Raw genomic sequence first — 17,164 nt, 5'->3', positions numbered from 1 at the left:
AGGGCTGGGTGTGTATGAGGGAGGTACAGGGCTCAGGGCAAGGGTCTGGGGTGTGTGCGGGGCTCGGGGCAGAGTGTGTGTGTGTGTGTGGGGGGGGGGAGATCAGGGCTCAGGGGAGAGGACTGGGTGACTGCCCCCTAAGAACTCCCAACCCCCCCAGTTCCTTGTTCCCTGACCACCCCCTCCAGAGACCCCCCACCCAGGACCCTCCTTGCTCCCTGTCCCAACTGCCCTGACCCCCTATCCACCCCCCGCCCCCTGACAGACCCCGGGACTCCCATGCCCCGTCCAACCCCCCCGCTCCCTGACTGCCCCCTCCAGAGACATCCAACCCATCCTGTCCCCTGATTGCCCCCACGCCCACCCCTTATCCAACCCCCCTGGCCCCGGACCCCTTACCATGAGGCTCCACGCAGAGCCTGATAAGCTGCCCCGTGGGAGCGCGCAGCCTCGGCCCCCAGAGCTCTGCGAGTGCGGCGGCAGGGCTCCGGGTGAGCGGGGAGCGTCTTTTCCTCCCCACGGAGCCAAACACTGCCCCGCGGGAGCACGCAGCCCCAACCCCCAGAGTGCTGCACGCACGGCGGCAGAGCTCCGGGGAGGGGAGAAGGCGCGGGAGGGGCCGGCAGCTTGCTGCGCTCCGGCTCAGGAGCGCGGACCCCGTGGCTTGCCGTGCTGGGAGAGTGGGCTCATTTGCCCACCCCATGCGCACGGCTATGCTTCTGCTCCCTGCCCCCGCAGGGGGAGTGGAGGGCAGAGGAGAGCGGGCCGGGCTGGGCAGGATTTTTAATGGCATGCTGAAGTCCCAGCAGGCTCCAGTGTGCCATTAAAAATCGGCTCGCGTGCCGTCTTTGGCACGCATGCCATAGGTTGCCGACCCCTGTTCTAGACAGCTGAAGTGATTTTTCCTAGGTCCTTGGGGGCCCTCAAAATGTAATGGTTCTCTACAAAAGGGTGGTACTAAAACTGGCATTAGGAGTTCTAGGGTTGAATCCATCAATGTCTCCTTACCAAATATGCTCAGTTACAAGTTAAAAAGGTGGCTTATTAACTCTCAGCCTTACAACAATCTGGTATCTGAAAGTCAAGCTGTGTTAGCTGGCTCATGAACCACCAGCAGTAAGATTCTACAAGTCAATTTCTGTCCTCATGTACACCTATGCAACCCTATTGTCTTGTATCAAGTTAATATATGAGGCAGAACAGAATTCAGTCTATACTCAAGCTTTGCAGATTATGTAGCGCTAACAGTAGTAAAAATTAGGGCTGTCAAGCAATTAAAAAAAAAACTGATTAATTGCTCTGTTAAACAATAGAATACCATTTATTTAGATATTTTTGGATGTTTTCTACATTTTCAAATATGTTGATTTCCATTACAACTCAGAATACAAAGTGTACAGTGCTCACTTTATTTTTTATTACAAATATTTGCACTGTAAAAAAACCAAAAGAAATAGTATTTTTCAATTCACCTCATACAAGTACTGTAGTGCAATCTCTTTATCATGAAAGTTGAACTTACAAATGTAGAATTACGCACAAAAAATAACCGCACTCAAAAATAAAACTATGTAAAACTTTAGAGCCTAAAAGTTCACTCAGTCCTACTTCTTGTTCAGCCAATCTTGTTCAGCCAATCGCTCAGATAAACAAGTTTGTTTACATTAGCCGGAGATAATGCTGCCTGCTTCTTGTTTATAATGTCAACTGAAAGTGAGAACAGGCATTCGCCTGGCACGATTGTAGCCGGCGTTGCAAGATATTTACGTGCCAGATTCGCTAAAGATTCATATGTCCCTTCATGCTTCACCCACCATTCCAGAGGACATGCGTCCAGGCTGATGATGGGCTCTGCTCAACAACAATCCAAAGCAGTGCAGACCAACACATGTTCATTTTCATCATTTGAATCAGATGCCACCAGCAGAAGATTGATTTTCTGTTTTGGTGGTTTGGGTTCTGTAGTTTCCACATCGGAGTGTTGCTCTTTTAAGATTTCTGAAAACATGTTCCACACCTCATCTCTCTCAGATTTTGGAAGGCACTTCAGATTCTTAAACTTTGGGTCAAGTGCTGTAGCTATCTTTAGAAATCTCACATTTGGTACGGTCTTTGCATTTTGTCAAATCTGCAGTAAAAGTGTTCTTAAATTGAACAATATGTGCTGGGTCGTCATCCGAGACTGCCATAAGACAAAATATATGGCAGAATGCATGTAAATCAGAGCAGGAGACACAATTCTCCCCCAAGGAGTTCAGTCACAAATTTAATTAGTGCATTATTTATTTTAAGAGTGTCATCGGCATGGAAGCATGTCCTCTGGAATGGTGGCGGAAGCATGAAAGGGCATATGAATGTTTAGCATATCTGGCATGAAAATACCTAGCAATGCCAGCTACAACAGCGTCATGTGAACACCTGTTCTCATTTTCAGGTGACATTGTAAATAAGAAGTGGGCAACATTATCTCCCATACATGTAAACAAACTTGTTTGTCTTAGTGATTGGTAAACAAGAAGTAGGACTGAGTGAGGACTTATAGGCTCTAAAGTTTTACATTGCTTTGTTTTTGAGTGCACTTATGTAACAAAAAAAAAAATCTACCTTTGTAAGTTCAACTTTCAAGATAAAGAGATTGCACTACAGTACTTGTATGAGGTGAATTGAAAAATACTATTTCTTTCGTTTATCATTTTTACAGTGCAAATATCTGTAATCAAAAATAATATAAAGTGAGCACTGTACACTTTGTATTGTGTTGTAAACTGAAATCAAATATTGAAAAATGTAGAAAAACATCCAAAATATTTATTAAATTTCAATTGGTAGTCTATTATTTCATAGTGTGATTAAAACTGAGATTAATCCCAATTAATTTTTTAAGTTAATCGCTTGAGTTAACAGCAATTAATCGACAGCCCTAGTAAAAATGTATGACACTAAAGTAAACAGGTCCTTGTGTATAGTAGAGGAGCTGATCTGTCAAGTCAGAAGTGCCATTTTTAACTACTGACTTTTCAGTGTAGAACTACAATTTAAGGCACTGAACACAGCAACCAGGTCACCCTCCATTACCTCCCTTCCCCCAAGAGTAAACTTGTAAGGAAATGCCATGAATCACTTTTATATCTAGTCCCTAAATAAGGCCTGTTGCTGTTCTTCAATTATTAACTATTTGCATAGAAATAGCACCTAGGACCTCAGTTAGGGCTCTTTTCAGCTAGATGCTGCACATACAAAAAGCCAATCCCTGCTCCAAAGAGCTTACCATCTAAGAAAAAGGCAAGGGACAGACGCTGTACTCAGAATCTGAATGCCTTACCTGCACTGCCACATTCTGCTTCCCTGCTTCCTGCATCTTCTCCAAGCTGCATTTCTTGGTTTCATTCTTTCTCTTGTTGTCTTTCTTTCCATCATTTTTAGTAGCTGTTATTCCTTTGCTATAGTCCCTTCTTTCCCTACCCACATCTTTAGGTGGATAGATTCGCCCTTGCTCTCGGTTTACCTCTCGTGGTTTAATGTTCTCTTTGAATGTGACCATTGGTTTCTCCCCAGTGTCACAGTTACTAAGATTTCTGCCAGTAGACAGAACTGATTTGAGTCCTGGGCTCCCATCTGTAGACAGTGGCTCTGCAATGGATGTTTCTTGTAGGACGAGACTCTCTTTGGCTTCACTAGGGTCCTCTAGTAACAACTCTGGGATTTCTGTCAAAAACAACAGTTTTCCTACTTCGTTTTCACACTGAATCAGCCTAAAAAAAGGGAAAAAAAGGTACTGAATAGCCTGTAGTAGTCGTTTTAACCATGTAACCCATCTTCCTAGGCTATAATAATGGCATGACATACACAACGAGCAAGCACACGAACCCCACAGCCTCAGTACTAACTCTATAACACAAATTACATTATACCTTCCAGGCCGATGGCACTCTTCAATATGCACACCCACCCACCATTACCCAGTCTCTACCACTTCACCTACTATTGCCAGTATTGTTATTTAATTGTACCACAGTAGTACTCAGAGGTCCCATTGTACTAGATGCTTTACCACCACGTAGGAAGATACAATCCCTGCCCCAAACAGGTAAATCTAAGAAACTGTGTATTCTCCACTAATTACAAGTTTCACGAATGCCCATTATCAGCACCATGCATTCGCGCACTATTTTTTAGTCACTACCACAGTACAAAACATTTACTTACATATGTAGTGTTCTACAATACACTAAGGCAACATATCAACATTTCCACTCAAAACGGTTAAATCTTTGGCACCTGTCAATACTACTATGCTTTACAGCAAGAACAATATACAAACAGGAGTGAGAGAGAGCACCAGCAGCTGCGTAGATACCTTGGCTGGTTGTCAGCAATCCATTTTCCTGTGAAGATCAGTCGTTGCTGCCGTACCCGTCGCTGCTGCCCTTCTTTGTCTCCTGTAATCCCCTGGTGGCCTTTGGAGAAATCCAAGTTCCTAATGTGGACGTAAACAAAGAACGGAAAATAAAATTAATCTCAGTTACCTCTTGTACCGTAAAGGCAAATGGAGGCTTTCAAAAAGGACGATGAATTGTACAGAAAGCTATTGCAGGTTTCATTTTCAGCAGGGTTTAATAACCTAAATACAGTTATAGATATCGGAATTGCATTTTCAGTTATATTACTTTAATAAAGAAGGTCTACATTAAGCAAGTAAGTTAGTGATGTCAAGTCCTTTATGACATGACAAAAGGGTGCATGATATTAGGAAATACCCTCATATTAATTAAGACCACAAGCATAAAGGTTAACAGTACATCATTGGATTTAATAATTTTTCATAAGGAGTTTAATTTGTTTAAACCAATGTTTCTCCCTCACTAGCCATCTCCTCCGGGCTCCTGCAGTGAAGTCATAGTGCTATTAGTACTCTGATGCTATGGAAATTATTCATATGTCAAGCATAGGAGAACTACTTTGCTATAGGATCAAACTGAAGAACAAGTTAGGCTCAGAGGGAGAAAATCCCACAACAACTTCAACAGCAGCAAAGGAAACAAAAGGGCCAAGTAGTTTTTTTTCATATAAATATATTCCTTTCCCAAGTTCTCAGTGTGAGTTCTCCTTTAAGATCATCACTGTTTCCAAAGCTGGGTTGAAGGCTATTGAAGGAAAAAAGGAAAATCTAAAAATTAAAACCAGAAAAAAAGAACCCTGTCCATGTTACAAGTTTTAGTATGTTTTATATACAAATGTGTTAAAAAAAAAAAAAAAATGAAGCTTTCCCTTCCTCAAAAATTCTACTCCTGTCTGATACCGGACATGGACTCCAGTTCATCACGAAACTAGAGAGATTGGAGTCCTAGCACGCAGACCACTTTTTACTTATTAAAATTGTTTGTAAGGAGATCTACTTTCATCTGTACTTGCTGTGAAAACAGGGTTAGTGCAGAACGTCAGTATCTCCCTACCACAAAGTCTTCATCTCAGTACTTCACCACCAGTACGGGTAAAGCATCTTTCAGCTGCCACTCACCTGAACGAGGGTCTCAGAGCCAAGAATCCCTGCAACTCAAACTCCTCTGGAAGTGGGGTAGCTGGTGAACAATCAGACAGGAAAGAATATCAGTAAACAAGGCCTGAAATATGCTGCACCAGTAAGGTTATGGATATCCAGTCACCATATACAGTACAGCTCACACTACTAGACAAATGCTGTACTGCTCATGCTGTGGGATCTATAGGAAGTGAAGGATAGATAAAATGAAATACAATATACTCAGCACAGGAAAGAGCAGTTTGTAAAATATTCACATTCTAAGTGCACTAATACTGGACAGTGCTTTATTTGACTTTCATATCCAACCATGATACCCCAACACCAATGATGCTAGAGACACTTCCTCCCCCCCCTCCCATCTCCCTTTCACAGAACACAGTCTAGGGGCATCCTTACCATTAGTGCTGGAAAGATCTTCCTCATGGGGCTGGAAGCTGTTTAGCAGAGAAATCAGCCATGGCCAAATGCTAGAAATCAAAAGAAGATAGTTTCCACTTGTCATGGTATGTCTGAACTGGAATTCTACTGATTGTACCAATTAAATATGGAGACCTATGACAGAGTTGAAATCCAACTCAGCACAACTGCTATCAAGAATGGATAACATTATCAAGATTTTTGGCATCCCTCCCTCACTGCAAAATTCTTTCAAAAGGCAGTATAAGATAACCAGAGAACCCAGTTTCTTGTCTCCAAATTCTGGAAGTATGGCAAGTGCATGTACCAGCTAGAGAGAAAAACCACAGGTGCCACTTGATTTTAAAATATTATACTAGGGGAATGAGTTCACACATTTGTTTGTAGTTCGTACTTTCCAATTCAAAGCTGACTCTTCTCAAGAGAGCATATCTGAAAATCAGTTCAGAGACAAAATTCTTCTGTAAGATATAGTTAGGGTTGAGCAGACTCATTACTTCTAAAAACCTTAACAGAATATTGTAGTTCTAGAAGTAGATGTTGGAACATCAGGAAGTCCTAAGTTCAGGTTGGATTTAAGTTGAACACTGAACTACCTTCACTCTACCTGCTAAAGCTGGTGCAATGATGGGAAATACCACTTTGTTTCAATTTCAAATCTGAGAACTACTCTAAGGGGCACGTATAAAGTGAGGCAATTGTTTGAGAATGAAATAAAGTCCTCTGATTTTACAACAGAGGGGGAAATAGTGGATATCTGTCTATCTATGGAAGTCAGGTCTTATTAATAAAAGTGTAGTGAGGTACACAAGTGTGGGCATATGGGTGCCATGGCAACAGTGAGATGGAAGGGTTGGACTGATTCAGCACTCTGTGGTATGCCTTTATTCTCTGGGGCCCCAACTGTTTTTGCAGATTTTTTTAAAAATAAACGAAAGCATAAGTTGGCAAATAATCTTTCAAATGTGAATCTGTGTCTTCAGACAGACTGAAAATAGCTTGAATAGAGATGTGAAATACTCCATTATCTCAATAGAGCGTTAACATTTAATTGCCATCAACAGGCTTAAAATCAACCACTGATAACCATTTTGCTAATTGTTTTGCAAGCACATGGTACTCTGATTGCTAGATGAGCTTGAATGGAGCACAGTACTATTACACTCCCCAACCCTCCAAATCTGACTCATGATGAGATATAAAAATATGCAGTAGTAGTGGAAATGGAAGAATGTGAAGAAAAGTTCTGATGGGTAAGACACAGGCATATTCGAGGAGGATGAATTCTAGTTGGGTCTGTGGCTAAACAGATTACTTGCTACTTAGAAATATAGTCCGCATTTGTGCTAGTGTATGGCTGCTTTTGTAGAGCATAGGGCAGGGGTGGCCAAACTTACTGACCCTCTGAGCCGCATACGACAATCTTCCGAAGTTTGAGAGCCATGGCACACCTAGATGGGGCTCGGGGCTTCAACCCTGCTCCTGCTGAAGCCCCAAGCCCTGGCAGGTGCACCTGTGGGGCCGAAGCGCTGAGACCCCTCTCCACACTGGACAGAAGCCTCTACCCCACCACTCCGCTGCAAGGTAGAGGGCCCAAGCCACTCTCCCCGCAGTATGGTAGGTGGAGAATTGGGGGGGAATGGAGCTCCACGAGCCACACCTTACTGGCAGAAGAGCCGAATGTGGCTCTCAAGCCTCAGTTTGGCCACCCCTGGCATAGGGCTTGTAAGAAATGTATGAAATTTTATAACATTCTAATAAGTTTAGCAAATTAAAATACAGTATAAGGATTTGTCAAAGTCTGTGAATTTCCTCAGTCTTATTTTAAAATACTGATCATGAAAATTCTCTGTATATTATTTTCTTCCAGCTATACTGTCCTATAGTTATAGGAGTGAAGCAAAAGTGATGCATTTAAATTCAGTGAAACAATATAGGTTGAAATGAAGACCAGATAAATCAAGAATTACTCAGAGAAGCCTAAATTCCTTTAACCAGAATGGTCCAGGTAAAGGAGCTTACAAAACACCATTAGCCGTACTGACAGAGCTTATAGCCAGCTTGAACTTGAGCAAATTGGTTAACTGAGCTTGCAGCTCTGTTAGCATAGAAGAATTTAGTGACTCCAGCAGATACTTCCTGAGGGTTAAAAAACCTGAATAGCCTGTAAAACACATCCTGCAGCATGGACTCCTACAGTAGCCATATTGGAAATAACCTGCATCCTGATTCCATCTCACAATCCACCTCTCGCCCCTACAATTGAGCTCAAGGATTTCTTAAAACTCTGTCTCTGAAGGCATGGTTCTGGCCTGGAGACTCCTTCCAGTTGTATGGCTCCCATCATGGACAAACACTTGCAAACTGGGCTACAAAACAAGAGTTAGTATCTTTTCACTGCAAGTGTAAACTACCAAGTATAGTGTGCACAAAAGTGCAAGGGGCTGGCACCAGTAAAAAGAAAGACGAGTTATGTGTCAGATGAAGGAGAAAGTATTTCCTACCATATTCTAGGCAGTTTCACCAAACAACCCCCAAGTTTTGTTGCCTCCAGGGAGTGAGGTGGGGAGCAGAGATTAAAGAATACAAATCCATTTCAAATTTTCCATTGTGCCTAATTTGTCAGGGTCCCACTTAAACTTTACAAGTGTACCAGTAATATTTATATTGCAGTTCACTTGACAGACCCCCTCATCTCCCCTTCCCTCTGGCAGTCAATGCCTTGGATTAACATTTATATCCTGTAGTAATTGGCATCAATTCTGTGAAAGTAATAGGCATTCAGAGGCCTGGTCTACACTACGAATTTAGGTCGAATTTAGCAGTGTTAAATCGAATTAAGCCTGGACACGTTCACACGACTAAGTCCCTTTTTTTGACTTAAAGGGCCCTTTAAATCGGTTTCTTTACTTCACCTCCGATGAGGGGATTAGCGATAAAATCGGCCTTAGCGGGTTGGAATTGGGATAGTGTGAACAGAATTCAACGTTATTGGCCTCCGGGAGCTATCCCACAGCGCTTCATTGTGACCGCTCTGGACAGCGCTCTCAACTCAGATGCACTGACCAGGTAGACAGGAAAAGCCCCGCGACCATTTGAATTTCATTTCCTGTTTGCCCAGCGTGGAGAGCACAGGTGACCACGCAGAGCTCATCAGCACAGGTAACCGTGATGGAGTCCCAGGATCGCAAAAGAGCTCCAGCATGGACCGAACGGGAGGTACGGGATCTGCTCGCCATATGGGGAGACGAATCAGTGCTAGCTGAACTCCGTAGCAGTAAACGAAATGGCAAAATATTAGAAAAGGTTTCAAAGACCATGAAGGACAGAAGCTATAACAGGGACGCACAGCAGTGCCGCGTGAAAATTAAGGAGCTAAGGCAAGCCTACCACAAAGCCAGAGAGGCAAACGGAAGGTCCAGGGCAGAGCCGCAAACATGCCGCTTCTACACGGAGCTGCATGCCATGCTAGGGGGTGCAGCCACCACTACCCCAACCGTGTGCTTTGACTCCTTCAATGGAGAAACACACAGGGAAAAGGGTTCGGGGTACGAGGAAGATGAGGATGAAGATAATGTAGATAGCTCACAGCAGCAAGGAAGTGGAGAAACTGGTTTCCCCAACAGCCAGGATATGTTTATCACCCTGGACCTGGAATCAGTAACCCCCAAACTCACCCAAGGCGTGCTCCCAGACCCTGAGGGAACACAGGGGAACTCCGGTGAGTGTACCTTTGTAAATATTACACATGGTTTAAAAGCGTGTTTAATGATTAATTTGCCCTGGCAATCGTGGCCAGTACAGCTACTGGAAAAGTCTGTTAACGTGTATGGGGATGGATCGGAAATCCTCCAGGGACATCTCTAGAAAGCTCTCCTTCATGTACGCCCAAAGCCTTTGCAAAAGGTTTCTGGGGAGGGCTGCCTTATCCCGTCCACCATGGTAGGACACTTTACCACGCCAGGCCAGTAGCACGTAGTCTGGAATCATTGCATAACAAAGCATGGCAGCGTATGGTGTTTGCTGGCATGCAGACAACACCCCTTCCTTATCGCTCTTTGTTATCCCCAGGATAGTGATATCATTCACGGTCACCTGGTTGAAATGGGGCAATTTTATTAAGGGGACATTCAGAGGTGCCCGTTCCTGCTCTGCTGAACAGAAATGTTCCCCGCTGTTAGCCACACGGTGCGGGGAAGGGGTGAAGTGATCATCCCTGAGAATTGGGTGTGGGGGGGAGAGGGGGGTTAGTTGGGTTTGTGCTGCATGTTAACCCGGAAACCGCTGCCCCTCCTTTTACATTGCAAACCCATTTTAAATGGCCAACCCAACGGGTGCTTGGTATGGGAAATGAGGGCGCTACTGTTTGAAACCATTCCCACATGTTATGAGGGTTAAAAAAGCCAAAAGACTGTGGCTTACCATGGCTGCCTGCAAGCTGAAATCTGTTGCCTGGCACTGCGTGAGTGATCTCTCACACCAAACCGGCAGGCCCTCAATAAAAGAGGAAAAATGCGACCTTGTAACGAAAGCACATGTGCTGTGTAATGTGAACAGCAAAATTTAACGTGAAAGAGTGTACACATTGTTCTCTAAAATGTGTCTTTTTTAACCACTACTCCCTTCTTTTCCACCAGCTGCAAATGTTTCTCCTTCACAGAGGCTAATGAAGATTAGAAGGAGAAAACGGCGGACTCGGGATGATATGTTCTCGGAGATCCAGATGTCCTCCCACGCTGACAGAGCACAGCAGAATGCGTGGAGGCAGTCAATGTCAGACTACAGAAAAGCACAATATGAACGAGAGGAGGGTTCTCTGCCAATTGAAGTCACTAAGCCACAGGATATGGGGACTTCAACAGCAGAGTCAAGTGAAGGGGTAGGGACGGCTTTGTGGCCTGCAGCATGCAGGGGGTCAGACCAGATGATCATAATGGTCCCTTCTGACCTTAAAGTCTATGAGTCTATGAGGAGAGGTTGCGGGCTGTATCGCGGGATGAACAGAGCAAGTGGCGGGCTGAAGATGATAGGTGGCGTCAGCTTGTAGAGAGAAGGCAAGAGTCGATGCTCTGGCTGCTGGAGCATCAAACTGATATGCTCCAGTGTATGGTTGAGCTGCAGGAAAGGCAGCAGGAGCAGAGACAGCCGTTACAGCCCCTGTGTAACCAACAGCTCTCCCCCCCAAGTCCCATTGCCTCCTCACCCAGACGCCCAAGAACACGGTGGGGGGGCCTCCCAGATGATTGCCCGAGCATCAGAAGGCTGGCCTTCAATAAGAGTTAAAGTTTTAAACTGCAGTGTGTCCTTTTCCTTCCCTCCTCCCCCACCCATCCCAGGCTACCTTGGCAATTATCCCCCTAGTTGGGTGATGAATTAATAAAGAATGCATGAATGAAGTAACAATGACTTTATTGCCTCTGCAAGCGGTGCTCGAGGGGGGGAGGGGAGGGTGGGGTGGTTGGTTTACAGGGAAGTAGAATGAACTGGGTGGGGAAGTGGGGGGGCGGAGGGTTCATCAAGGAGAAACAAACAGAAGTTTCACACCGTAGGCTGGCCAGTCACACAAAACTCGTTTTCAAAGCTTCTCTGATGCGCACCGCGCCCTGCTGTGCTCTTCTAACCGCCCTGGTGTCTGGCTGCGCGTAATCAGCGGCCAGGCGATTTGCCTCAACCTCCGACCCCGCCATAAATGTCTCCCGCTTACTCTCACAGATATTGTGGAGTGCACAGCAAGCAGAAACAACAATGGGGATATTCTTTTCGCTGAGGTCTGAGCGAGTCAGTAAGCTGCGTCAGCGCGCTTTTAAACGTCCAAATGCACATTCCACCACCATTCGGCACTTGCTCAGCCTGTAGTTGAACAGGTCCTGACTACTGTCCAGGCTGCCCGAGTACGGCTTCATGAGCCATGGCATTAAGGAGTAGGGTGGGTCCCCAAGGATCACGATAGGCATTTCAACATCCCCAACGGTTATTTTCTGGTCCGGGAAGAAAGTCCCTTCCTCCAGCTTTCGAAACAGACCAGAGTGCCTGAAGACGCGAGCATCATGTACCTTTCCCGGCCATCCCACGTTGATGTTGGTGAAACGTCCCTTGTGATCCACCAGGGCTTGCAGCAGCATTGAAAAGTACCCCTTGTGGTTTATGTACTCGGTGGCTTGGTAGTCAGGTGACAAGATAGGGATATGGGTTCCGTCTATCGCCCCACCACAGTTTGGGAATCCCATTGCAGCAAAGCCATCCATTATGGCCTGCACGTTTCCCAGAGTCACTACCCTTGATATCACCAGGTCTTTGATTGCCCTGGCAACTTGGATCACAGCAGCCCCCATAGTAGATTTGCCCACTCCAAATTGATTCCCGACTGACCGGTAGCTGTCTGGCATTGCAAGCTTCCACAGGGCTATCGCCACTCGCTTCTCAACTGTGAGGGCTGCTCTCATCCTGGTATTCTGGCACTTCAGGGCAGGGGAAAGCAAGTCACAAAGTTCCATGCAAGTGCCCTTACGCATGCGAAAGTTTCGCAGCCACTGGGAATCGTCCCACACCTGCAACACGATGAGGTCCCACCAGTCTGTGCTTGTTTCCCGGGCCCAGAATCGGCATTCCATGGCATGAACCTGCCCCAGTAACACCATGATTTGCACATTAGTGGGGCCTGTGCCTTGAGAGAGGTCTATGTCCATGTCAATTTCCTCATCACTCTTGTCGACGCGCTGCAATCGCCTCCTCGGCTGGTCCTGGTTTTGCTTTGGCATGTCCTGGCTCTGCATATACTCCAGGACAATGCGCATGGTGTTCATAGTGCTCATAATTGCTGTGGTGATCTGAGCTATGGCGTCTGGGCTGAAAAAAGGCGCGAAACTAGTATCTGACGGACAGAGGGAGGGGTGAGTAACGACATGGAGTACAGGTACAGGGAATTAAAATCAACAAAGGTGGCTGTGCATCAGGGAGAAACACAAACAACTGTCACACAGAATGGCCCCCCCCAAAGATTGAACTCAAAACCCTGGGTTTAGCAGGACATTGATTTCACAGAGGGGGGGCAGGAAGCAAATGAATACAGAACACATCTATTTTTTACATCTTAAGCTGGCAGACGACGGTGCAGCATGACTGATAGCCCTCGGCATCTTCTGGGTGCTTGGCAGAAAATAGCATACTACGTCTGATAGCCATCATCGTAATTGGGAAGGCAGTACAACGACGGATACCAGTCATAATATACCATCTTCTACCAAAAGGCAAGGGGCTGCTGCTGTGTAGCAATGCAGCCCCACGTCTGCCAGCACCCAGATCGCCGATGAAGGCTACCAGTCATACTGCACCGTCTACTGCCAAAAGGCAATTAGCTGCTGCTGTGTAGCAATGCAGTACCGTCTGCCTGCACCCAGATGACATATGGTGATGGTGAACTGAGCTGAGCGGGCTCCATGCTTGGCGTGTTACGTTGTCTGCACAGGTAACCCAGGTAAAAATGCCCGAATCGATTGTCTGCCGTTGCTCTGACGGAGGGGGAGGGGCATGACGACATGTACCCAGAACCCCCTGCGACACTGTTTTGCATCATTCAGGCACTGGGATCTCAACCCAGAATTCCAATGGGCGGCGGAGACTGCGGGAACTGTGGGATAGCTACCCATAGTGCAACGCTCCGGAAGTCGACGTTAGCCTCGGTACTATGGACGCGGTCCGCCGGCTTCATGCACTTAGAGCATTTTATGCGGGGACACACACCATCGACTGTACAAAACCAATATCTTTAAAACCGGCTTCTATAAATTCGACCTAATTTCGTAGTGTAGACATACCCTAAGTCAAAGGCATGCTGTAGCAGAGTGGACACCCGCTCCTGCCCTGAAGGGCTTGAAATCAGCCCTGAAGGATGGCTGCAGGGGTAAAAGCAGCCCTGGAAAGGGCTGCAGCTCTAAAAGCTGGGCTGATTAGGGGAAGTGGCTGCAGCTGGGCCACACCCCAATCAGGCCCAGCTGGCCCCTATAAGAGGCAGTGAGCCAGGAGCCCAGACATCACTCTCTCTGCATTCAGAGAGAGAAGGGCCTAGCACAAGGGAGCTTAACCAGACACCTAGATTGGGAGCAGGGCTGGGGAAGGGCCAGAGGAGCTGGGAGCTCAGGCCTAGGAAAGCCCCAGGCTGCAGGTCTGGCAAGGCCTAGTAGGTGTAGAGTTGCAGGGGGCAGCCCATGGGTAGGTAGAGGCAGCAGGTCCGAACCCCTTTGCCTGTGATGAGTGGCTGATACTGCAGTCTGCCCCAGTGAACGGCGGCTAGATGGAGACTGGGCAGTAGCCAAGACTGAGGCAAAGTGGGGATAGTGGATGGGGGTTCCCCTGGGAAGGGGAGACCCAGAACTGTGGGGGTACTGCCAGGGGTCAGCACCTGGCAGAAAAGGGGCACAGAGGTCCTGGGAGGGACACGGGGCCAGTGGCAAGGCAGATCACCAGCCTGCAGAGGGTGCTCCAAGGCTGGGAAAGCTAATTCCCAAGGACGACCAGCAGGAGGCGCCACAGCAGTGAGACCCACGCCCAGAGCTCTCAGAATGAATCTGACCTTTTTCAGTAAATCTTAGTTATTATCTAACACATGATGGATTGAAACACAAACATGTATCCTGAAGGTAGGTCAGCAACTTTTCCTGAATGGCTACTGAGATTGGTGGATGTAAAAATGTTGATTTTGTAAGTCCATCAAATCCTCTTTGATCTAAACTAAGTAACAAACCCTCATTCTGTTTGTATGGTAGGGCGTGAGGGGAATAGAGGTGGAGTATAAATATTATCAGTGTAGTTCTCATCCATGATACTTGCCATACTTTCAACATGCCTTTTGAAATAAATTAATAAAATCTTTACTAACAGTAGATGTCTGCTTTAGCTATTTTGGAGTCTGGTATGTGAGTGTAAAATGTTTAAAAACAAACAAACTTAGGAGGCCTACTTAAAATAGTTTCCAAAGTGCACTGGCTGCTGTCTTCAGGCAACAGATAGAGATGGCCAGGAACCAGATTGTGAAGAACCACACACTAGAATTGGTATATTTTATGGATATCTCTTTTCCTATCTGGGATTAAAGATTCCTGCCTTGGAGTAATATGGTTTCAGCAGAATAAAAATCTGTATCATCCGTTTAAGGTAAGATCAATTATCCACAAGAAAAAGCACCTAAACCTTAAGGGTGGGAACTTGTGTATTTCTGCATTTTTCAGAGTACAGAAAAATTTCCTTCTAAAATCCTATCTCCTTCACTACAAGATAGGAGCATGTAGACAAATTAAGCAAAAGTGAGGGATTTTTAAGTAGGGCTCTGTGTCCTACCTTCTCACTGTAGAATTCAGAACTTTTTGAGGGGAAAATTGAATAGTACATGTTCATTTGTTCTGAGGGAAGGAGGGAAAGATCAAGTCTGATGGATGAAGGAGGTATCCATACAGGGAAAAAAATTTTACTATCAAAGATGATTTTGAAAGAATGGATTACTTACCTTACAGTAAGTATGGTTGTTAGAGATGTGTTGTCAAAATGGATTCCACTCCTGGTGCACATGTGCCTCATGCACACATGATTAGACTCTTTTGGCCAGCAGTGTTCGTTGGGGCTGTGCTTGTCCCCTACATGCTCTCAAACCTTCACCCAAAGGCATAAACACCAGAGCAGGCCCAAATGTCCCTGAGTTCCTTCACCAGTTCAGAGCCCTAGAGGAGTAGGACTCCATAGTAGTGGGGAAGGAATGCAGGTCATGGAATCTAGGTGGACAACACATCGCGAAGATGTCATGTAAGTTACTGTAATGTAAGTAACCATTCTCTCTTTGAGTGATTGTCCACTCTGGGTGACAAACAGCAGTTGTCTGTTAGCTTGGATGTGGGTACTAGGAGTCCTACTTGAACAATGAATGGAGAACAGCCCTAAAATAAGCAGCATCTGACCTGGAAGCCTCCACAAAAGAATAGTGTCCTGTAAATGAGTGAACCATGCATGCAGCCCACCATACAAACTTCAGAAATAGGAACAGTTAGCAGAGGATGCCTGATGTCTAGCAGAATGAGCTCTAATGCAGCTAGGTGGATCTAACTCACTCATAATATGTTCTTTTACAGTTGAAGACGAGCTAAGAATCTCAAAGGATAGTGCCTAACCCTTCACTCATTTTCTCTACGAAGGCCACAGTTTAGGTATGTACCTAAAATATTTTTGTCCTGTTAAGGTAGTCTTACAATCTCTTTAATACATCACGTGTATGAAATTTAGTTTCCCCTGAGACTGAGCGAGTCTTGGGGAAGAAAGACTACCTTTTGATGAATAAATTGATACACAAACATTTTAAACAACTTTGGGTAGGAACTTGGGATGAGACCTGAGAGTGACCCTTTCCTTATGAAACACAGTGTAAGGAAGCCCTGTCCTGAGGGCCTGAATCTCTACTACCCTTCAAACAGATGTAACGACTACTAGAAAGGTAGTCTTCATACCTAGGTGGCAGAGGGAACAGATTGCTAAGCACTCAAAGGAGGGGACCCATCAACCTTTTAATGTTACAGAGGTCCTAAAAAGGGAGCTCCCAAACTGGGGGAAAGCATGAATCAGGCCATTAAGCAATCTAGCCACTGTAGGGTGAGAAAATAGTGTGATTCTGGATAGGAAAGTGATTGCAGATATTGCAGCTTGAGGAACTGACTAAGTCCAGCTTTTGGGGATAATAAATAGTCCAATATTGCTGGGAGACTTCTAGTCCTAATGCCAGAATAGAAAACTTTCTACTTGGCTATGAGTCAATGTAGTTGAGGCTTTCCTGCTTTGGAACAGAATGTTCTAAACTTCTACCGAACGGCTTTTTCTGGTGGATGTTAGCGAGCCAGCATCCAGGCTATTAACAATACTGGGTGAAAGATCTAATCACTGTGCTGTGAGACTATGTTACGCAGGACAGGCAAAGTGATCTGGGGCTCCACTGAGAGGTTCATCAGATCCGAATACTGGAACTCCTTGGCCCATGCAGAGGCTATCACAATTGATCCAACATCTTGCCTCAGGTTTCTCAGGTCCTTCAAGGATATTAGGGGAAAGCATACATTAGTCCCAGTGTCCAGGGGATGAGAAAGGAATCTCAGAGCCCAGAATGGATCAGAACACTTGGCATTTCTTTTCTGACCTGTGGCAAATAGGTCAATTGATGGGTATCTCCACTTG

The 17,164-nt window shown here is 45.6% G+C and overlaps 1 protein-coding gene across 5 annotated transcripts in view; it reads right to left on the bottom strand.

Moving 5' to 3' along the window:
• Positions 1–17,164, bottom strand: part of SMG7 (SMG7 nonsense mediated mRNA decay factor) — a 110,997-nt gene that overhangs the window by 31,062 nt on the left and 62,771 nt on the right. For all 5 annotated transcript variants that reach the window (XM_034778054.1, XM_034778053.1, XM_034778051.1 and 2 more), the window contains 4 exons: positions 5,939–6,009; positions 5,519–5,579; positions 4,358–4,477; positions 3,323–3,752 (listed from right to left, as the gene is read on the bottom strand). In XM_034778054.1, coding sequence (XP_034633945.1) covers positions 3,323–3,752; positions 4,358–4,477; positions 5,519–5,579; positions 5,939–6,009 — 682 coding nt within the window. The remainder of the gene's footprint in view (positions 1–3,322; positions 3,753–4,357; positions 4,478–5,518; positions 5,580–5,938; positions 6,010–17,164) is intronic.

This window comes from Trachemys scripta, chromosome 8, assembly GCF_013100865.1.
Source record: "Trachemys scripta elegans isolate TJP31775 chromosome 8, CAS_Tse_1.0, whole genome shotgun sequence".
NCBI lineage: Eukaryota > Metazoa > Chordata > Testudines > Emydidae > Trachemys > Trachemys scripta.
This window is presented reverse-complemented; position numbering and strand designations above follow the sequence as displayed.